The sequence below is a fragment of the Bubalus bubalis genome, chromosome 1, assembly GCF_019923935.1.
Source record: "Bubalus bubalis isolate 160015118507 breed Murrah chromosome 1, NDDB_SH_1, whole genome shotgun sequence".
NCBI classification, from domain to species: domain Eukaryota; kingdom Metazoa; phylum Chordata; class Mammalia; order Artiodactyla; family Bovidae; genus Bubalus; species Bubalus bubalis.
The window spans coordinates 184,267,731-184,292,388 of NC_059157.1; the positions used below are offsets into that span (position 1 = coordinate 184,267,731).

At 37.1% G+C, this 24,658-nt stretch overlaps 1 protein-coding gene across 1 annotated transcript in view; it reads right to left on the bottom strand.

Moving 5' to 3' along the window:
• Positions 1–24,658, bottom strand: part of BRWD1 (bromodomain and WD repeat domain containing 1) — a 124,961-nt gene that overhangs the window by 92,286 nt on the left and 8,017 nt on the right. The window contains exons 5-9 of the mRNA XM_025291967.3: positions 13,371–13,521; positions 11,230–11,328; positions 10,590–10,750; positions 9,123–9,344; positions 3,748–3,848 (exon numbers count right to left, since the gene is read on the bottom strand). Of these exons, the coding sequence (XP_025147752.1) occupies positions 3,748–3,848; positions 9,123–9,344; positions 10,590–10,750; positions 11,230–11,328; positions 13,371–13,521 (734 nt within the window). The remainder of the gene's footprint in view (positions 1–3,747; positions 3,849–9,122; positions 9,345–10,589; positions 10,751–11,229; positions 11,329–13,370; positions 13,522–24,658) is intronic.

Below are 24,658 nucleotides of genomic sequence, written 5' to 3' on the forward strand. Positions count from 1 at the left end.
GATAAAAACCATATGATAATCTAAACAGATGCAGAAAAAGCTCCTGACAAATTCAAAAGCTTGTTTTGCCCATTTATGGGCATAGAAGGAACCTACCTCAACATAATAAAGGCTATATACAACAAACACACAGCAAACATTATTCTCAATGGTGAAAAACTGAAAGCATTCCCTCTAAGATCAGGAATAAGACAAGGGTGCCCACTTTCACCTGAAGAAGGCAATGGCACCCCACTCCAGTATTCTTGCCTAGAAAGTCCCATGGATGGAGGAGCCTAGTGGGCTGTAGTCCATGGGGTCGCTAAGAGTCAGACACGACTGAGAGACTTCACTTTCACTTTTCACTTTCATGCATTGGAGAAGGAAATGGCAACCCACTCCAGTGTTCTTGCCTGGAGAATTCCAGGGACGGGGGAGCCTGGTGGGCTTCCATCTATGGGGTCACACAGAATCGGACACGACTGAGGTGACTTAGCAGCAGCAGCCCACATTCACCACTATTATTCAACACAGATTTGGAGGTCTTAGCTACGGCAATCACAGAAGAAAAAGAAATGAAATCCAGATTGGAAAAGCAGCAGCAAAACTCGCACTGTTTGAAGATGACATCATACTATACATATAAAATCCTGAAGATGCTATCATGAAATTACTACAGCTAATCAGTGAATTTAGTAATGTTGCAGGATACAAAATCAATACCTAGAAATCACTTGCATTCCTATATGCTAACAATGAAAAACAACAAAGAGAAATTAAGGAATCAATCCCATTTACCACTGCAACAAAAAGAATAAAATACCTAGGAATAAACTTACCTAAGGAGTCAAAAGAAGTGTATACAGAAGATTATGAGACTGATAAAAGAAATCAAAGATGACATTAGCACATGGAGAGATATTCCATGCTCCTAGGCTGAAAGAATCAGTATTGTGAAAATGACTGTACTGTCAAATGCAATGTAAAGATTCAGTGCAATCCCTATCACGTTATCAAAGGCATCTGTCACAGAATTAGGACAAAAAATTTCACAATTCGTATGAAAACACAAAAGACCCCCAATAGCCAAAGCAATCTTGAGGAAGAACAAGGCAGCTGGAGATATCAACCTTCCTGACTTCAGACTATACTACAAAGCTACAGTCATCTGGACAGCAAGATAAAAAACAGAAATGTAGGCCAATGGAACAAGATAGAAAGCCCAGAGTTCAACCCACGCACCTATGGGCACCTTTTGACAAAGGAAGCAAGAATATACAGTGGGGCAGATAGTCTCTTCAATAAGTGCTGCTGAGAGAAACGGAGAATGAAGAATTGAAAAATGAAAACACTTCCTAACACCATACACAAAGATAAACTCAAAATGGATTAAAGACCTAAAAGTAACATCAGAAACTATAAAACTCTTAGAGGAAAACATAGGCAGAACACTATATGACATAAATCAAAGCAAGATCCTCTATGACTCACCTCCTACAGTAATGGAAATAAAAACAATAAGTGGGACCTAATTAAATGTAAAAGCTTCTGCAGAGCAAAGAAAACTATTAACAAGGTGAAAAAGACAACCCTCAAAATGGAAGAAAATAATAGCAAATGAAACAACTGACAAAGGATTAATTTCCAAAATACATAAGCAGCTCATTCAACTCAATATCACATAAACAATCCAGTCAAAAAGTGGGAAAAAGACCTAAACAAACGTTTCTTCAAAGAAGACATACATATGGCTAATAAACACATGAAAAGATGCTCAACATTACTTTAAATTATTAGAGAAATCCAAATCCAAACTACAATGAGATATCACCTCACACTAGTCAGAATGGCCATCATCAAAAAATCCATAAACAATAAATGCTGGAGAGGGTGTGGAGCAAAGGGAACCCTCTAACACTGTTGGTGGGAATGTCAACTGATACAGCCACTGTGGAAGACAGTATGGAAATTCCTTAAAAAAAAAAAACCAGGACTAAAACTACCATATGACCCAGCAATTCCACTACTAGGCATATACCCTGAGGAAACCAAAATTGAAAAAGACACATGTATCACAATGTTCGTTCACTGCAGCACTATTTACAATAGCTAGGTGATGGAAGTCACAACATAGACTGTCCATCAACAGATGAATAGATAAAGCAGCTGTGGTACATACATACAATGGAATATTACTCAGCCATAAAAAGAAACACACTTGAATGAGTTCTAACAAGGCAGATAAACCTAGATCCTATTATACATATGAGTGAAGTAAGTCAGAAAGAGAAAAACAAATATCACATATTAATGCATGTAATATGGAATCTAAAAAGATGGTGCTGATGAACCTATATGCAGGGCAGCAATGGAGACACGGACACAGAGAACAGACTTATTGACACAGGCTGGGGAGGAGGTAAGAAGAAGAGGGTGGGATGAATGGAGACAGTAGCATGGAAACATATACACTACCATATGTAAAACAGATAAGTCAATGGGAATTTGCTGCATGACTCAGGGAACTCAAACCAGGGGTCTGTAAAACCTAGAGGGGTAAGAAGGGATGGGAGGCAGAAGGGAGGTTCAAGAGGGAGGGGACATATATATATCTGTGGCTGGCTCATTCATGCTGATGTATGGCAGAAAGTTAAAACAATGTTATAAAGCAATTATTCTTCAATTAAGAACAAATTTTTAAAAAAGATAATGGCTTTAATCTAGCATACATAAATGTTGCCATCTTACTTCTATAGTACCTCTTCGTATACCAAATATTTCCACAAACACTGTTATAGGTGGGTGGATGTGAGAGGACTGTCTAACCTCCAAACTTACACGGATCCTAGTACACAGAAAGAGCAAGCCCACTAACCACTGTTCTGTAACTGAGGTGATTAAAGCTCACAGAGTGTAAGAGAACCCATTATCGAGGCCACAGAACAGGCTGTAAAACCACCAGATGATAGCATGCTCTAACAGAAAGAGAGTGCAAGCTGCATATCAAACATTAAATTTTTAGTAGCCACATCATAAGTAAAACGATAAAATTAGTTTTAATCCATTTAACACAATATATCCAAAATACCACAACAATGTTAATAAAATTTTAATGAAAACTTTAATTGCTTTCATAGTATATCCTTTAACTCTTCCATAGCATATTGGACACTTACAATACATCTCAATTTGAAAAGTTTTCATCAAAAATACTTGATCTGTACTGAGATTTCATGAAACTTCTAGTTGAAAAACTAATTCACATACTCAAGTTGTTTAAAATACGCTTAAAAGTTCTATAAGTACTGAATCATATCCATTAAAAACTTAATAATTCGATTCCTCAATTGCACCAGCCACAACCAAAGTGCTCAATAGAGATGTGTGGCTAGTGGGTACCACGTTGGGCAGTGTAGGGCTATAATCCAGGTCTGATTCTTAAATAATTCCTGCCTAAATTTCTGCCTATGCATATAATTATATATATTTCTAACATTTTTCAAAATGTTTCACATACTATCACTTTTTCAAAAACACGTGACCACTAAGAGAGAACAACTCTGCCCCTTTAACATACCCAAATATCTAAATGGTACAGTGTAAACAGCAGTCAATAAGGTACATGCACTGTATGTATCAAAAATTAAGTTCAAAAGTAAAAAGGCAATCACAATACATAATTTCTCTTTATAATCAGATTTCATTTTTAGACTAAACTGTAACATCATGAAAAAAGAAAAAACTTACTACACAATTACAGTCACTTACCTGAATTTCAGGGATTCTAAATCCCACTGCCAAAAACAAACAGTCCCATCAGCACCAGTGGAGACCATGTATCTTTGCGAGCCTTTGGCCATGGGGCTAAACTAAAAAGGAATAAAAACATTTACACATCAGCTTCCTGAGCTGGCACTAACATTACAGTTTAAGTTTTTCAAAGTTAATTTCAATTGACACTTTGAGTAACACACAAGAAATCCAAAATACAGGTGATACTACAGTGAGAACTCATAACCAATAAAAAAACAAAACAAAATGAAAGTCTATCTCTAATTTATAAATGTAATGTGATCTCAATAAAAGTTTATTTTGGAAACTAATAAGAACGGTCAGAAAAATTTTCATTCAGAGAAAGTAAAGATCTAGTCCTGTTGATATGAGACCTACCACAAAGCCTCAATAATTAAAACTATGGGGCACAGTACGTAATTATGACAGAAAGACCAACGGAAAACTGTGAAGTCCAAACTGGACCCTAATACATAAGACATACAACAAAGGAGCCATCTCAGTCAGATGGGGAAAAAAATGGACCATAAATGCATAAATGGTAACAGGACAACTATGCAACAATCTGGGGGAAAATGGATCCATTCTTCAGACTATAAAGCAGGATAAATTCCAAGTGATCAACATTTTAAATATTTAAATAACAAAACCATAAAAGTATTATAACAAAAGAATTATACTGTAACTTCAGAATAGGGTTAACACTTGTGTTTAATAAAGTACCAACTGTGCTACACAAACAAGCTAGAGAAAGGAAGATCCATTTGGTCCAGAAACATCCAAGGCAGCTTAAAAGACAGAGAGGGAATTATAAGGAAAACAAGAAAAACACACTTAGCAAAGGAGTAAGATGAACAAAACTACCAAAGTGAGAGGGAATGTGGTATGTGACAGCAACAGAAAGATCTATACTAATACTGAAGTTACCTTGGAATACATGAGCTCTTATTACTGTCAGTTTAATTCTATATATAATCTAAAACCCTAGAAATGATATTTGTTGCAGGTGGTCAATGTTTATTTCCATTTACCCATACACATTTTCTTTCAATTCTTCATTCCTTCTTATTACTCCAAGCCTGGGATCACATTCCTTCTCTGACTGAAGAATACTATTTCAAATTCCCCTTAGTGCTGTCCCATCAATATGAAACTCTGAGTCTGTCTGAAAATGTGTTTATTGCACTTCAGTGGATTTTCAGTAGGTTCAGAATTCTTGACCTGCAGTCATTTCCTATCAGCACTCTCAGAAAAGCACTCCTTTGTCTATGAACCTCCACTGCTTCTACTGAGAAGCTGGCCATCAGTCTTGCTCCTTTTGTTATTTTCCCCTCTGATTCTTTAAGATTTCTCTTTGTTTTTGGTTTTAAAACTAAATGTGATGTTCAATAGTTGTAGTTTTCTGTATATTTACTCTGTTCAGGAACCTTAGCATTTCTTCAATCTGTGGCTTTATTTCTTTAGTGTATTCTGCAAACTTCTCAGCTATTATCACTACAAACACAGCTTTTGCTTCATTCTCTCCTTCAGGAATTCCAGTTACACGTATGGTACATATATATGTATACACATGTGGAATCTTTTCAGCATCTCCTCTTTATTAACTAACCTATTTTGGTACATTCTAAACTCTTCACTCTGTGCTTCCATTTGTTTATTTTCTCTGGCCTCATTGCCAGCTCATTAATTCTCTCTTTGACTTCCTTAGAATCTAGTCTGCTGTTAAAACCATCTACTGAACTACTAAATTCAGTTGTACACGTCAGTTCTCAAATTTCCTTTTTACTAAATCTAGTTCTCTGATGAAATTTCATCAATAGCTGAATTTACTATACATGGTTATTTCCAAAATATATCCTCCCAAACCCTACAAGTCTGTCAAAATTTCTGCTAAGCTTCTCAATCACCTATGAAACTGCTGCTGCTAAGTCGCTTTAGTCGTGTCCAACTCTGTGCGACCCCATAGACGGCAGCCCACCAGGCTCCCCCGTCCCTGGGATTCTCCAAGCAAGAACACTGGAGTGGGTTGCCATTTCCTTCTCCAATGCATGAAAGTGAAGTCGCTCAGTCGTGTCTGACTCTTAGCGACCCCATGGACTGCAACCTTCCAGGCTCCTCTGTCCATGGGATTTTCCAGGCAAGAGTACTAGAGTGGGCTGTCAACTGCTAAATGCCTTCAAATTCAAGGTTCCTCGCTCTGGGCTTTCCATATCTTGGCTACATAATTTCTCACTATGTAAGTACTTTGTGGAATGGAATGGAAATGAAAACAGTGACAGACTTTACTTTCTTGGGCTCCAAAATCACTGCAGATGGTAACTGCAGCCATGAAATTAAGACACTTGCTCCTTGGAAGAAAAGCTATGACCAACCTAGAAAGCATATTAAAAAGCAAAGACATTAACTTTGCCAACAAAGTTGGCATCTAGTCAAAGCTATGGTTTTTCCCATAGTCATGTATGGATGTGTGAGTTGGACCACAAAGAAAGCTTGAGCACCAAAGAATTGATCCTTTTGAAATGTGGTGTTGAAGAAGACTCTTGAGAGTCCCTTGGACTGCAAGGAGCTCAAACCAGTCAATCCTAAAGGAAATCAGTCCCAAATATTGGACTGATGCTGAAGCTGAAACTCCAATACTTTCGCCACCTGAGGCGAAGAACTGACTTAGAAAAGACTCTGATGCTGGTAAAGATTGAAGGCAGGAGGAGAAGGGGACGACAGAGGATGAGATAGCTGGATGGCATCACCAACTTGACAAATACGACTTTGAGCAAACTCCAGGAGTTGGTGATGAACAGAGAAGCCTGGCGTGCTGCAGTCCATGAGGTCACAAGGAATCAGACACGACTGAGCAACTGAACTGATCAGTATTCTGGATACCTTTTCAACTTCATCCAACTTTTCTATTAATAGTTTCCACCTAAGCATTATGTCTCTTACTCCTCAAGGATGTTACTTGATGCTGCTGCTGCTGCTAAGTCGCGTCAGTTGTGTCCAACTCTGCGCAGCCACATAGACGGCAGCCCACCAGGCTCCTCCGTCCCTGGAATTCTCCAGGCAAGAACACTGGAGTGGGTTGCCATTTCCTCCTCCAATTGTTACTTGATACTCAAGGTTCTAACTCTAACCCAGTTAGTCTAATACTAACACTATTGAGAATGTAAATTATAAGTGATATTGTATACTGTTACCCATGAGAAAGGTTATGTACTGAAATACTGACAGTGATTATGCTAAATGGTAAGATTATGGAAGTTTTAAATATTATTTGCTATTAACTACTGTCTAGTTTTTTTGGCAAACAATATTACTTATCTTTTTTTAATAAAAAAAGAAAGCCGTTACTACAATTAGGATGGTTTATACATGCCAGTAACAACTGGGCAAAGAACATGAAAAAGATTAATGTATCATGCACTTGTTTGTGTTTGAACTTCAGAGTAACCACTAGCAAGCACAGATAAGCCTTCTGATGTATAAAAACTTACTACCACACAAGTAAATGCTCTGATATATTTGGTAGGTGATAAATCACAGGTGGGCCCCTATTAACAAAACAATGAGGCTTTCATTGAAGACCAGAGCTTCACTCTCACACTGAACAATTTCATAATGGTTTTAAAACAGATACACTCACAAACTACTTACTATAAATGTTGCTGTAATATTGTCTACAAGTTCATAACAAACTTTAAAATTTTAAAACCTGTGGAACACAGCTGGGATTTGAATTAATTTTTAACCTATAAAGTCCTCTAGAGAACAATATACTCATTGTCAAAAAATAAATAGGCAAACCAAAGATTTTCCTTCAATATTCAAAGTAAAACTCAATCCCGATTTTAGTTGTCATCCTTAAAAACAAGTCTGCAGTCTCTGTTCTTTAAGAATATTGACCACAGGAGTTGAGAAAAGTCACTTTTACCACAGACTTCACAACAAATTTATTTATAGACCACTCAACATATAGCCTGGGTAAATTCACATATGAAAATGAAACCACTCTCCTTGTTTTAATCAAACTCAAATCAGAGGGTCCAACATGCCTTAAAAGGCCTTATAAATCATTCCTACTAACAAAACGTAATTTCTAAGAAGTGACTGAATATTACCATTCTCGGAACTAACGGATCTAAGGCAACTACAGAGAGACCACCTGGAAGAGCATATGCTTTAAAGTAACCAAGCCTCTTTTAATTTCAATCAATGATCCTCACCTACCTCCAACATTCTGAATCAAACAAAATCTTAAGCAGTGGGGCCTAGCAATCTGTGTTTTAAACAAAGCCTCCAAGTGACTCTCATACGCATTAAATAAAACTACTACTCCGGATCCAACAACCAACTTACAAGAAACACAAAGAAACACGTTAATCTATTCTACAAGGAAGCAAATGGTACCCAAACTGTGGGAACTTTTAAACCCAATTTCCTCAACAAAGAAACTGCAAAAAAATTGGACTAGATGGTGAAACTTGTTGTAAAATTCTTTTAATGTATAGCAACCAATTGTAAGGTATTGACTTTGGCTCCTAATTCAAACAAACTAAATAAAATAATGCTATTTATGAAAGAGTCGTGATTGACTCTTTGTGACCCCACAGACTATACAGTCCATGGAATTCTCCAGGCCAGAATACTGGAGTGGGTAGCCTTTCCCTTCTCCGGGGATCTTCCCAACCCAGGGATTGAACCCAGGACTCCCACACTGCAGGCAGATTCTTTACCAGCTGAGCCACCAAGGAAGTCCATTTATGAAACTATTTGAAATTTGAACATCAACAAGTGTGATGATAATGTTTTTGGTTGTGTTTTTAATAAAACACAGTAGACATACTGAAGCATTTACAGATGAAATGATATGAAATCTAGCACTTGCTTTAGGTACAAGGCGAAATAGATGAAGAACTGGCCAGGGATGATGGACACATAAAGGCTCATCGTACTATTTTGTCTACCATCTATACGGTTCAAAAAAATTAATGTCCACAATAAAGAAAAAAATATAGTTCAGCCAATTTAATCAACTTATCAAAATCCACAAATTTTAAAGGAGAAAAATTATTAACCTGTCACCATGAGTGTATGTATAATTGCCACTCACTCAGTTCAACTGTAAACCTAAAGGAAATAGTAAGTCATCCCAGTAAAGCTCTTAACTACATTAGGTATCTATTACATTACCCTTCCAAGATTCATGGAACTATGATTAATTATATTTTTCCTGATTACTAAATTTAAAATATATCATGTAATTACTAAACATCTCACTATTTCTCATCTCCAAAGATAATGACCATTTAAATGAAAAGGAGACAGTCCACAAATGTGCACACTAAAGGGGGTTTTACCTGTAAAGATGTAATTGATCCCGTGTGTCCTTGGAGCACAGCAACTGGAGCACAGGTTCTCAGGCACCACACTCTAATTATTTTATCACAGCTCCCTGCAGCAATCATTGTATTCTCATAGTTTACTGCCATATCTGAAATTTCTGCAGAATGACCTCTTAATGTGGACAATAGGCGGCCATTGTGTGTTGACCAAATCTTCACCAAACAATCATCTGAACCCTAAGAAAAAATATACCCCAAGATAAAATGTTAATACAGCAAGTCTTATATTTCATTAAAAAAATACCATTCACTTGTCACACAAATTAAATGTCTGTATCTCCTCCTCTCTTTCCAACTGTCGAATACTCTGTAAATTATGAATCTGATGGCCAAGAACACTTACAATGTTTTTTTTTCTTCAAATCAAATAATAAAAGAGATACATTCTTGCAGTTTTCATTTCTATGGCTTAGACCTATTATAAAGACTATTTTCTCCAAATTCTCTGCCATGTAATAAGTCCAGCTAAAAGTCCAAGGCGCACCCATTTCAGTTAACAAAGTGAAATGTTTGTTTAGTTCACATTAAGTTAAATAACTTGGTAAGTATTAGTTAGGACAGTTCTGTTTCACAATGGCAACTGTGGCAATTCCAAAAACAAAAAATAATGGGACTAAAGCCCTCATTTTAAATAACTAAACAACAGAGTCTCAAATTTATAGTACCATCCAGTATCCATCCATCCAGAAAATATCTGAATATCAACTGTGAATCTCAACAACAGAAAAATGAAATCTAAACTTCTTATCCATCCTAATTTCCCTTAAAACACTGAAAGTGAAGTCACTCAGTCGTGTCCAACTCTTTGTGACCCCATGGACTGTAGGCCATGAGGCTCCTCCATCCATGGGATTTCCCAGGCCAGAATACTGGAGTGGGTTGCCATTTCCTTCATCAGGGGATCTTCCCGACCCAGGGATAGAACCTGGGTCTCCTGCATTGCAGGCAGACGCTTTAACCTCTGAGCCAGCAGGGAAGCCCAAATTCCAAAAATTTACATGTAGTTTTACAATAATTATAAAATAATCTTTCAGTGTTAATCAATTTCCCCAGATCATGAGTAATCAATGTGAATATGAATCACCTGTAGACATTTGGATTTGAGGGGAGAGGGTCTTTCTGATTAGGGGATTTTTTGGATTGTTTTTGGTTAATACACACTAGAACCTAATTCAGTAGGTCTAGAATGAGCTGGAGGTGATCCACAAACACCATACAAGGCCTGATTATATGCTTCAGAATTACAGGGGATACTTAATAAAAATGCAAATAAAAATGCAAAAATGCACGGACCCCACACCAGACCAAGTCAAAATTTCTGAGAAAGGGAAAAGACATATTTAATTAAGCTTTCCTAGATAATTGTGAGGCACACTAAAGTGCTCCAGATGATACCAAATTGACTTTAAAATGGTAACTCACTGTAAAGATTCTATGTCCTGTCCTATCAAATGCTACACAGTAAACAGCAGACAGATGTCCAAGAATCCTCCTGTGCATTTTTATGTGCTGATACATAGTTCCTGGAAATGCTGTGCTAAAAGTGGAACACCCTGTGAGTTGTTTTCCTCGATGGATCTCCACTAGGAAATAAAAACATGAAAATGGTTAAGGGGAAGCCAGTATGTGAGAAGCTAAGAAAAACTCCAAAACAATTTCTAGAGGGCCACAAAAATTAACACTTGAGAAATCCTAATGATGAAGTTTCTTCCCAATTCTGTTCTATTATAAGCACTGATGCTGCTGCTGCTAAGTTGCTTCAGTCATGTCCGACTCTGTGCGATCCCATGGACTGCAGCCTACCAGGCTCCTCTGTCCATGGATTTTCCAGGCAAGCGTACTGGAGTGGGGTGCCATTGCCTTCTCCGACTATAAGCACTAGTACAGATTTATTAAATAAGATTGTTCTTCATTACCTTTTATTACTTTTAGTAATAATTTTAGGAAAGCAATTATCTGAAACATTACCAGCACCTCCTTTAAAGTTTTAATACAGCAGTTACAAAATTGGTCAAGAAATTAGAAAATTATTTTGGGCAACTGAAAAATCAACCTCACTTACCAAGATTTGGTGGGGAACCATAGTTCACCGGCATTTCAGGAGGTCTTCCTCTATGAAGAGCAGCAAAGGCAGAGCCCTTCCAAACTGTGTGCCTGCAGTCTTTAAAATGAATTTTAGATACACATAAAATCTTGAAAGTTAACCCCAAGAAAGATTTTATAGAATACTTACGTATATTGTAATAAACTGTTTATTAAAAGGTTTACCAACTAATATACTTTAACAGAAAAGCCCTAGAGGTTTATTAGACTATTTCTGAAGGAAAAAAAAAAATTTAAGACATCTCAGATACAACAACAACAACTAACATTTGCGTAGCACTTTACAATTTACAAAGTGCTTTCCACATACATTATCTCATTGAATCCTCACAACAACCCTGTGAGGTAGGTATTATCGCCAATTTACAAGTGAGGTAACTGAGGCTCAAAGGTTCCAGGACCTTTAAAGAGATCCACTGAAAATGACTTGTCAAGATGGACCATAAAACCAAATCTTTTGGCTCCAAGTCCTACTCAATGCCAAATGGATTTTTATTTTTCATCACAGAATTACACCATACAATCATTAGTGATAAAGGTCTTACTCGCAACTGATCCAATTTTCCCATAATGGACATTTTTGTAAGGAAATTTTTTTTTCATTTATATGAAAATCCTTGACTTATTTAAATGTTACTGAGTTTAAAATTAATGCTGGCCAATATTACCATGACTTTAATCTACTTAGTATTGACAAACGGCTTTCCTCTTGTTTTAGGATCATAGACAATCCTTTACACAAGAGCACATGTAGGACCTGTGAGTCTGAACACTTAATTCTGAAGTCCTATCCCTCTTAGCAAATACACAAAGAAAACTGTCTAACCCCCTCTAGAGGAGATAGCAGCAGAGCACAGAGTATGCTGTGCTAGAAATTAGCTTCTGCAGAACTGGAGGAGGAAGGGAAGAAAGGAATTATATAAACCTCCACTGAGCCTCGGGTGCCCCAAACTAACAGGCATATCATGTTTTACAGGAATGAATTCATTACCACTATCATTATCAGTTACAAGGCATCCTCTCATGTCACTAGTACAAACAAACAGAAATATAGTCCCTACCCTAGGACAGCTTGCTGAAAAGCTTCTTCTACAGTCTGCCAGTTCTAAAGCAGTGCTCATCACAGAACAACATTGAGCTTGACACAAGTAAAGAAAACAGAAGAAAACAGGCTACCCAAGCAACTACTATATAACAACCTAAAATAGAATAATTACAAGGTGAGTAGAACACAGAAAAAGGAGGAATATGAACAGTTTCCTGATTCGAGCCACAGTGTGGCGTGACTACATAGAGCACTGAAAAACAACTAAAGCTGACAAACCAGTCTGGCATGGAACCAAGAGGAAGGGTTGTTCTTTCTCAGTCAAACTTTATACTGGTGGAGCATCTAAGAGGCAGCATCACAACAGCAACAGATCTTAAAAATAATCATGAGGGATGAACGTGACGGATACTCAGGATCAGAAGAGCCAACATTCTTGCCCATTAGCGGTTAAGCCACGTTGTATACATAGATTGTATCACATACATATACTCAGTCTAAGTGATTTATACCAAGCTAACAGAAAAACAGCAATTCCAAACATTTTGCTACCACATAATTTCGCAAAAAATTAAATTGGTGGAAAAAGAACCATGCAATTGTACATTTTTGGTACTCATTTTCAAAATGCTACCAAATTTAGAAAATCACTTCCCCTTATAACAAAGGGCTTGCAGAATCTAAATATCAAATGAAATACTTCTAGCATTTAAAGAGTTTATTAGACACATACAATTACATTCAATGAAGTTATAAGTGAGCTACAAAATGGAAAATTAAGAACTCACATTGATAAAACCTCAAACACATCTCAGAATAAATTCAAGCTTTTGAGCTTAACATCTATACCTTTATCATTTTTTAAATGCAGAAGGACCCATTAAACACTGACGTAATAGAAATCAATGCCTAGGCTAAATGCAGATAATTTTATAGTCCACAGCATGGTTTTTAGTTACATATCACCTTTCTTCCACAATGCTTACATTACTTCACAATTATAGTAATTATTAAGCTAGTAATACAAAGCAGAACACTTCTTCAAATTAAGGTACCTTTTGCTGTACGTAGCAAAGACTGCCTTCCTGCCCCAAGTAAAGAAGTGACTCTTGAAATGCTGGGTGGGATCTCTTTATCCAGCATGGGACCGATGCGTTGGCAGATTTGCAACAGATGGTCAGGAGCCACATGCTTATTGGACAAGACCTGATTGGAGAGCAATTTTGAAAACAACATTTTTTACAAGAGTTTCAAAAAACAAATACTTAGGGACAAGTTTGACGAAACATGTGAGAAACATATACAAAGAAAACTACAAAATGCTGCTCAGAGAAATTAAAAAACAAAATAAGCAGTAAATTAATCTACAGATTCAAAGCCATCCCAACCAAAATCCCAGTAGGCTTTTTTTGTTGTTGTTAGAAATTGAAAATTTTATTCTAAAATGTATAGCAAACAGCTTAGAAAAGCCAAAGCAGCTTTGAAAAAAAGCAAAGTTGAGAACTAACCACCTGATTTCAGGACCTGTTATATAAGAACTGATTTTTAGCAAAGGTGCAAAAAAGAAGATAAATCTTTTCAAAACTGGTGTCAAAACAAGGGAATATCCATTTGTCTAAATAATTATAATAATAATTAAAGTGAAAGTGTTAATTGCTCAGTCATGTCCAACTCTTTCCAACCCCAGAGTTTGTAGCCCACCAGGCTCCACTGTTCATGGAATTCTCCAAGCAAGAATACTGTGGGTAGCCATTCCCTTCTCCAGGGGATCTTCCCAAACCAGGGATCAAACCTGGGTCTTCGCATTGGAGGCAGATTCTTTACCATCTGAGCCACCAGGTAATTAACTTTAATATGTACATGACACCATAAACAAAAATTATCTCAAGATACATCACAGATCTAAATGTTATCATCTAAAACTTTAAAATCTATAAAAGAAAACTTTAGAAAAAAATCTTTATGACCTGACATTAGGCAAAGATTTCTAAAATGACACCAAAAACAAAATCCACAAAAGAACAGGTCAATCAAGTATACTTCACCAAAACAACTTCAGTAGGTATTGTTAAGAGGATGAAAAGACAACCATAGGCTGAAAGAAAATACTGGCAAACTATGTATCTGATAAAGGACTCATATCCAGAATAGATAAAGAACTATCAAGACAATAAATTTTTAAAAACCTAATTTTTAAGAATGATTTGACTAGATACCTCACCAAAGAAGACATACAGATGGCAAACAAACACATGAAAAGATGCTCAACATCACTGGTAACAGATGAAACACAAATTAAAACCATAATGAGATATCATAAAAAAGCTAAAATTTAAAAACCTGACCAGACCAAGATCACAAGAATGTAGAGAAACTGCTGGTAGAAAGGGCAAACAGTACAATCACTTTGGAAAACAGTGAGGTAGTGTCTTTAATAGTAACACATACATAACCATTTTATCCTGCTATAATACTCATAGGTGTTTACACAAGAAAAAAGGAAGCATATGTTCACATAAAGGTTTGCACATGAATGTTCTTGAACAGCTTTCTTCTCAAGAGCCCGGAAGTGAACACAATTCAAACGTCTATTAACAGGTGAATGACCAGACACATTACTGTGTCTGTACAATGGAATACTACTCAGCAATAAGGAAATTTAGTAACACAAATTAATGGGTGAATCTCAAAATAACTGTGGAAAGAAGCCAGAAAAAGGGCACATCCTTTATGATTCCATTTATATAAAACTCCAGAAAATGCAAATTAACTTATAGTTACAGAAAGCAAGTCACAGGTTACTGGGGGCTGGGAGAGAAGCAGGAGGAATTATGAAGAGGAAACCTTTGAGTGTAAGAAGGATGTTCACTATGGTGATGGGTTCATGGTGTAACGCATCTAAATCTATCACTCAAACATTTTATATGCAGTTTATTCTGTCAATTATATCTTAAAAAAAAAAAAAAAAAAACACCTAATGTTACCTGATATGATTTGGCATACATTTTAACACTTCATCCCATGGGCTCCTCAATCGCATTGAGGAATTCTGACAAAACATCACTGTCAGGACTGTCCCAACATTCAAGACACACAGTATCTCTGCTCTCTTCCATTAATACCAAAAATATTCCCCATGCCATTCTGATACCAACAATGCTCCACATTATTTCCAAATTCCTTGAGAAATCCCATTCCAAAAAAATTTGAAACCAAGTTCTATTAATAAATCTCTTTTGGCTCTGAATCATGAATTCAAATGTAAAATAAACTTGGATTCAAAATAAAGTTTTTGTTCATAAACCCTGGTGACATCTCTAATTTTCCAACCTGACCTAACATTTCCCACCATAATAGATATTCCAAGGCAAAACTCAAAAGATATTATCAGAGCTCAGTCAGACCTCAAAAAAGCATTCACTTTTTTTAGTGCCAAGATATCACTTGGCACTCTGCTGCGAAGTGTCAGTATGTACAAGTTCAAGAACTGTTGCAGATAATTAGCTCATCATAAGAGTGGAGAGGAAGACAGGTGAAACTAGAAGGTAATTCCAACAGGATCAAGAAAATCAAAGATCTAAGACCTTGTCAGTAAAGAAAACCTGAAAACAAAACCCCTATTAAAGCAATTGTACTGAGTGAGGTGAACAACATAAGGATAAAATATCCTATGGATTAAATATATAAGATAAATAACTTTGGGAAATGGCAACATGACTTCCATAACGTGGAAAAATCACACTTCTCTAATAGTTCTCTTTGAGTTTTCCACTATTTAGGTGGATGTGTGTGTTAGTCTCTCAGTCCCATCCAGCTACTTGTGACCCCATGGTCTGCAGACCACCACGCTCCTCTGTCCATGGCATTTTCCAGGCAAGAATACTGGAGTGAGTTGCCATTTCCTTCTCCAGGGAATCTTCCTGACCCAAAAATCAAACCCAGTCTTCTGCATTTCAAGTAGATTCTTTACCTTCTGAGCCACCAGGGTAGCCCATTAGGTGCACAGAGAACTCCTAACTATATACACAACCAACTCTATCTGAGTTGAATGGAGACTTGTTTTTGAAGATCAGCTATAAAAGCTAAGGATAAAAAAAAAAACTCTCCAGAGAAAAGGTATGGATAGAAAATTTTAAACAGATTGTTTCCCAGTGGTAGAATCTTATTTTCTCTCAAGTGATATGGAAAGAGAGCTTTACAAACATGCAATAAAAGACTGCCTGTATTGAAGCAGCAATAAAACTGATCATTAAAATAATAGGAAGCTTCAACACAGATAAGTGGATCTAGATAAAGTCCTTATAGGAATATGGACTCCATATGGCGGCTATTAATTCCCATGAAGAGAATTACAGATTCTCTGCATTTTTTCTGAGGATTCTAACGTAACCAAATCTAAATAATAATAATGATAAAAATCAGAGATCTGGGGTGGGGGGGACTTCCTCTTCTTGTACAAAATAAGATGTATCTGAAAAATAATATAGTCCTAGTACCAATATAGACCAAAAAAAAAAAAAAAAAGAAAGAAAAAGAAAAACCAGTCCTGAACTTTAAAAAATATCATTTTGACAAAAATTAATATAAGTAATAAATAGGTAATTTTCCTTTAATATTTTCAAGTCCTAGATAGGAGCATTAGTAACAGTTTCTAACAAGAGCTTCAGTCAGTATGTCAGTTATACAAGGCTCTCAGGAGTCAGGCCAGAAGCTAAATCCTTTCAGTGGCCAAACAGCCAATCCCTCGACCCTCTTGTTCACTGTAGCCATATTCAGTTTCAGGAAGTTTATCAGCCACAACCCTAGAATCACTGTGTCATTATCACCAAGTTCTGGTCATAGTGATCATGAGCCCCTTTCAAGCCCTGGGTAGCAGTTACAGAAAGTGGGAGTAAAGTCTAGATAACCTAATTGGAAAATTATGGGGGAAAGTAGCTTGTTCTATAAAGTTTGGGATGCTGTAATCTAACCAGGATCTAAGATGAATATTTAATATCTTAAAGATGTACCTGTCTGACCTTTACCTTTCCCTCAAAGTATCTTAAACTACATCCAGAAATTTTGCAATGGAAAATGTGTAAGTAAACTACCATAACTCCTGTAACAATGAAAATTACAGTACAGCAATGAAACACAAGAAGTGACAGAAAGCACTGCCTTTTACACAAAATACAAAATTTGGTGTCTTCCTTAAATTCTCCTCAGCTTCTGATGACAGACGTTCTTTATTTAAAATGTGCAAATTTTAAAAAAATAAATAAATAAAATGTGCAAATTTAGTATCAATGGCAAAATATTCCCCTAAGAAATAAGAGGATAAAAGAGCTTAACAGTATAGACAAAAGGACCTACACAGAGAAATGTTCTAGTGCTGGTGTGAGAGCTTCATGTAAAAGCACTTTAATGCGTTTTAATTACAGAAAGTTAACTAGCTCTAGCTTCTCAGAGCAGTGACCGCTTGCTTACCCAACAGCCATCACCTCCCCACTTCAGCATTACCTCACTTTTCCAGTTTCTTTCATAACCAAGAGACCACATGATCTAGTTCTGGCCAATGAAACTGAGAAGACATCTCCTGAGGCAAGGGAACATTCCTGGAAAAATTCTCCTCCCTAATAAAATAGTCACAGGAAGAAAGAATTCTTCCCTCCCAGCATTTCTAGGGTATGATGGTAAGAACTGCAAAAAACCATCCAGCAACGTAAAAACTAAGAGTCTGAGGTAAAAAGACCAAAACAGCAAGGCTGCCAAAAAAGAAAGGCAAAGACTGACTCTAGTGACGCCATTAGACCCCTGCATCAATTCTATTTATAGACATGTAGGAAACCATTGTAGATCTTTATTGTTACTTAAGCCACTGCTTCTCAGCAAATGTATTGATCAGATAAAACTATTGTGCCACATGCAATCTCACCAATCCTAACAGCATGTTTCCCAATCTGAGTATCTGTAACAAAGTAACCCACCAACCATCTCAATCAAGCCAGGCTTGCCTAGAAAATGCTATTAATGCTGACTGCTATGTTAAACCCGAGAAGGCAATGGCATCCCACTCCAGTACTCTTGCCTGGAGAATCCCATGGATGGAGGAGCCTGGAAGGCTGCAGTCCATGGGGTCGCTGAGGGTCGGACACGACTGAGCGACTTCACTTTCACTTTTCACTTTCATGCATTGGAGAAGGAAATGGCAACCCACTCTAGTACTCTTGCCTGGAGAATCCCAGGGACAGGGGAGCCTGGTGGGCTTCCGTCTACGGGGTCACACAGAGTCAGACATGACTGAAGTGACTTAGCAGCAGCAGTAGCTATGTTAAACAGAGATACAGCCTTAGCTAGGATTTCTATGCAGTTCTATTAGTACCATTTTCATCCTCCCTTAGCAAAACAATGATCCCTCTTTCTAGACCACTTCAGCTTTTTCAAATTACAAACTATTCAGGAGGAAAAAAATCTAACATTTCTGATATTGTCTGCTTGTTTGGGATAGAACCCTGGCCCTGGCAGTGAAAGTCCTAACCACTGGACTGTCAGGGAATTCCCGTAAGATTTCTGATTTTCTTGATAAGAGAGTTCTCTTGCTGTTTCTAGACCTATCATCAGATCATCTGACAAGAGTAAAATACAGAAAGCAAAATTCTCAGGAACTTTATCCATAAATCAGCTGACTTCTGAAGCATCTTGAGATTTGTGTGCATCAGTCTTGTCTGACTCTGTGCAACCCCATGAACTGTAGCCTGCCAGGCTCCTCTGTCCATGGGATTCTCCAGGCAAGAATACTGGAGCAAGTAGCCAAGCCCTCCTCCAGGAGATCTAGCATCCCTTAAGTCTCCTGCATTAGCAGGCGGGTTCTTTAACACTAGTGCCAGCATCATCTGGGAAGCCCCATCTTGAGATTTCTTCTATATCAAATCAAAATAACAGAATTTTCTAAGCTGAGTATGACCAAAACATGGACTTATTAAAGTCTAAATTCTATATGGAACTTAACGAAGAGATAAATATTCTCCCCCCCAAAAAACTTCATTTTTTAAAAATGTTTAACAAGATGTAGCATTGGGTTGGCCAAAACGTTCACTCATTTTCCCAGTTACAATGGCTCTAGTAGCACTTAGTTGTCTTAACTTCATTCGAAGTAATTTTGTTAAGATTGTCTTGTGACAGTTGTCATATCAGCATGCATTAAAAAAAAAAAAAAACTTACTGAAATTGGTGAATTTTTGTGTAGCCATTTTAAAGTTGAAGATAGGGGGAAAAGCAACATTTTTGGCATGTTATGCTTTATTATTTAAAAAAAGTAAAAACCCAACACAAAAGACTTGTGCAGTGTATGGAGAAGGTGCTGTGACTGATCCCAAACGTGTCAAAAGTGGTTTGTGAAGTTTTGTGCTGGAGGTTTCTCACTGGATGATGCTCCATGGTCAGGCAGACCAGCTGAAGCTGATAGCGATCAAAGTGAGACATTGAGAATAATTATACCATGAGGGAGTCAGCCAACATACTGAAAATATCCAAATCAAGACTTCCCCAGTAGCACAGTGGAAAAGAATCTGCCTGCCAATGCAGGGGATATGGCTTTGATCCCTGGTCCAGGAAGATTTCACATGCTGTGGAGCAAGTAAGCCTATGAGCCATAACTTCTGAGCTTGCACTCTACAGCCTCAACTATTGAACCTGGGTGCCACAACTATTGAAGCCCAAACACCTAGATCCTGTGCTCTGCAACAAGAAAAGCCACCTCAATAAAAAGCCTGCATACCACAGTGAAGAACAGCCTCCACTCACCACAACTAGAGAAAGTCCTAGAGTAGCAATGAAGACCCAGTACAACCAAAATTAAATAAATAAAAATTTAAAATATCCAAACCAAGTGCTGAAAATCATTTGCACCCAGTTGGTCATGTTCATTGCTTTCATATTTGGGTGCCACAAAAGCTAAGAAAACCTTCTTGACTGCATTGCTGCATGCGAATCCCTACTTAAACATATGAAAAGTTGTTTTTTAAAGCAAATTGTGACAAGTGATGAAAAGTGGATATTTTGCAATCATGTGAAATGGAAGAGATTACGGGGCAAGCAAAACGAACCACCACCAACCTCATCAAAGGCTGGTCTTCACCCAAAGAAGGTGATGCTGTGTACATGGTGAGACTGGAAGGGAGTCCTCTATTATGAGCTCCTTCCAGAAAACCTAATGATTAGTTCTGATTAGACCAACTGAAAGCAGTGTTCAATGAAAAACATCTGGAATTAAACAACAAAAAAATGAACCATCTTCCATCATGATAAAACAAGACCCATGTTTCTTTGATGACCAGACAAAAACTGTTATAGCTTGGCTGGGAAGCTCTGATTCGTCTGCTATATTCAGACACTGCATCTTTGGATGATCTTTTCAAAATTCTCTTAATGAAAAAACAATTCAATTCCCTGGAAGACTATAAAAGGCCCCTGGAATAGTTCTTTGCTCAAAAAGATTAAAAAAAAAATCAAGGAAGATGGAACTATGAAGTTGCCTAAAAAAAGATAGAAGGTAGTGGAACAAAATGGTGACAATGCTCAATCAAGTTCTCAGTGAAAACGAAAAACCATGTCTTATTTTTACTTAAAAACCAAAGGCAATTTTTGGCCAAACCAATAAAACAGAAGATACCGGCACATTTTTTTTTTGGCCACAAAGCTTGTAGAATCTTAGTTCCCCAACCAGAGATCCAACCTGTGACCCTTACAGTGGAAGCGCAGAGTCCTCATCACTGGACAACCAGGGAACTCCCAATACAGGTGCACTTTAAATGCATGAATTTTACAAAAGCTACAGCCTACAGAAGATACGAAATAATAAAAGTTCTTGGTCAAATAATTTCAGTCACATGTACATAGTAAAGACCATAGATTTCAACATTAAGGCAAAACATCTCCTAGTCAGTCTGAGCTCATTATTTCACCCAGAAGTCTGTACCTATTTCAAATGATCAAAAGAAATAAAACCTATTCATATTAGCTACATCTTTAAAACAAATTCATAAAATACAATACAAACATAAATCAAGAGTTTACAGTCATATAAAAGAAATGTAGTTGATGGAAATGTAAAGGTTCAGCTGCTAAGCCCAGAAATGTCTGAAATACTAGGAAAATGCAATTAAACACTCAAAACGGAAATATTAATTCCCAAATAAAAAGCCAGAAAGAACCTATGGCTTCACAGCTGTTGGTTAAATTACAGTTCAGAGCCAATTCCCTAGTATGTAATGATCATCTTCATTAAAACAGTACAGAATGCCAGAGGAACAGAAAGAGATCATGGAGGAAAGTCAGAAAGAACTTAGAAAATAATGATGACTGTGTTCTCTACAAAGATGACTCAGATGGTACTCAACTGACTGACAAACTGGAAAAGGCTATAGACTCAAATATATCATATTAACCAAATGCTAAAATACACTCTACATAAAGACATTAAAAAAGAAATTATAAATGCCATAGGAAAAAATATAAATGGATATATAATATTGCCTTTATAATTTTATTGTACAGAAAGGCTTTAAGGACAACCATAAAGGCAAAATAAAGATTAAGAGATGCAAAATATTAAAAATCTTGAACCACCAAAAAGAAAGAAAAACCCCCAAAGAAAACTAAAAAGCAACCTGCAAACTGGAAAAAGGAATTCAGAACAAATGACAGACTAAAGAATAACCTATATATATATATATGAGTGATATATATTATATATCCATTTATATTTTTTTTCTTATATATATATGGAGAATACTTACAAAACAGTAAGACAGTAGTAGAAAAGCAGATAAAAGATATAAAAAGGCAATTCAAAAAAGATGATTACCAACAGCCAATAAACTCACTTCTTTTAAAAAAAATCCTAGACATTTAACTACTGGGTCAGAGATTAGGCAGGTTTTTAAGGCTGACGGTGACCACACTTTCTTCTGATCTTCACATAGCTGGCTCCTTTTCATCCTTCAGGTCAAATGTTATCCCATCAAAAAAAGGTCTCCCTCACCATTCCTTAAATATCAGGTATCTCCTTTCACCCTCCCTTCCCAATCCCCATCACTGGTCTTAATTTGTATTACAGTAACTGGACTGCTGGCTCCTGGTCAGTTACACCCCAAGGGGCCAGCTCCAAAAATGTAGGAGCCTTGTCCATCTCCTCCAGACTGGTATCCCCAGAACTCTGAACATGGCAGATATTTATTTATTGCATAAATGCACCACACATTACTGAATGAATAGTCAACATACAAAGTGCAGCATACAGCCCAAATAAACATAACCTCATCCAAGTTACTTGTCTCTTCCAAGTTCATTTCAAACAGGAAATCATGATACATGTAAGGTAATAGGGTTGCTGAGAAAACTAAGAGAGAAAACGCAAAGGTTAAAGCTCTTCTGTGCAGTACTTGGCAAAAAATGCCTCAAACCTTAACCATGAGTACTATTTTATCCATCAAATTAACAGAGATAAAAAAGGTTATGTGGGTATGAAATCAGTGTATTACTGCATACAATAGTCGAAAGTTTAAACAGGAACAGACCTAAGGAGAACAAATCAAACATTATAAAATACAAACCATTTTGTGAAGTGAAAGTCACTCAGTCATATCTGACTCTTTGTGATCACATGTACTATACAGTCCATGGAATTCTCCAGGCCAGAATACTTGAGTGGGTTGCCGTTCCCTTCTCCAGGGGATCTTCCCAACCCAGGGATCAAACCCAGGTCTCCCACATTGCAGGTGGACTCTCTATCAGCGGAGCCATCAGGGAAGTCAGTAAACCATTTTACTCAATGATTAAATTTCTAGAAATTTATTACAAGGGACAATTATGTACATAGATAAATAAATACATAGATATATAAATCTCATTTTGATATTCGCAGAATCACTAACAGAAAAACCTGGAAACCAAACGTCCAAGAAGCAAATAGTTAGGTAAAATTTTCCAGAGAAATGGCAAGGAATTAATTTTTTTTACCCCAGTTTTGTTAGATTATATGCATAAAGAAAAATAAACACTTCTCATTTTAGTGATTTTTTTCATTTTCTCTTTGCTTTTGCATTTTCTAAATATTCTACAATGAAAGTAAGCAAGCTTTAACATTAGGCCAATTTTTAGTCACAGTTCACACAGAAAAGCTAATGAACTAATTACATACCAGTTTGTAAATACCTATAGAAAGGTCACTACCAATATCTTCAAATATTTACATAAAAATAAGGGCAAATTTTAAGGCTTTAAATTGAGGCTCTACCACAAGGTCTTTCTCAGGCAAAGGTCTCTCCATCTAGAATCTGGCCTCAAGTAAACCAATGACAATTTAACTAACAGATACCAGAAAAAAGGGGGTCAGGGACTCTCCAGATCCACAGGAAATACGGTTAACAGTTCTAACTCTACATCTAGCTAGTTATGGGAAAGCTGGACAAAGTACTCACTAGGACTTCAGATTCCACATTAACAAAAATAACAAGAGGAAATAATGTATATTTACAATGTACATGTCTAAGTATTTAAAGGCTTTGACTAATTTATTACATTAATAACAGCTAATACTTACACAGTGATTATTATCTGACACTGTTGTAAGAACTTTGTATACACTAGCTTACTACACCTCCCAACTAATTCTCATCTTAAAAATGAGAATAAGCTGGGACTTCCCTGGTGGTCCAGAGGCTAAGAATCCGCCTACCAATGCAGGGGACATGGGTTTGATCCCTGGTCTGGGAATATTCCACATGCTTCCAAACAATGAAGCCTGTGCGCGACAACTACTGAGCCTGCGTGCCTACAACTCATGTCCTGCAACAAGAGAAGCCACCTCAATGAGAAGCCCAAGCACCACACTAAAGCCCTTATTCAGCAACGAAGACCCAGTGCAACCAAAAATAATTTTTTTTAGGCGAGAACAAGCTGGATTATCTTTAAAATAACTTTTATCAATATCTCCCCTTCACAGAGCTAAGGAAACCAATCTAAGTTAACTACACCCCAGAAACTGATAAGCCCTTCTGTGAATAGAAAACAAGACTTCAGCTGTTTTCATCCCTTAGCAGACAGGCAGGAAGAACTGACACAGACAAGAAAAAGAAAAAATCTGCCAAACCTTTAAACAGCTGCCTGCAGACTCGCACAAGTGATGAGAATGCTAAGGAGCTTCCTCAGAGTAAGTGGCACCCACTCCCATTCCCTTCCATAGGCCTTCACCAATTACACAGGGCCAAAAACTGGATGCAGAGCAGCTGGGAGAGAAACCTCCTAAGGGTAGGGATAGTTCAAGGTAGAAAGCCAATGGCTGGACTGGAGAACAAAGAGAACT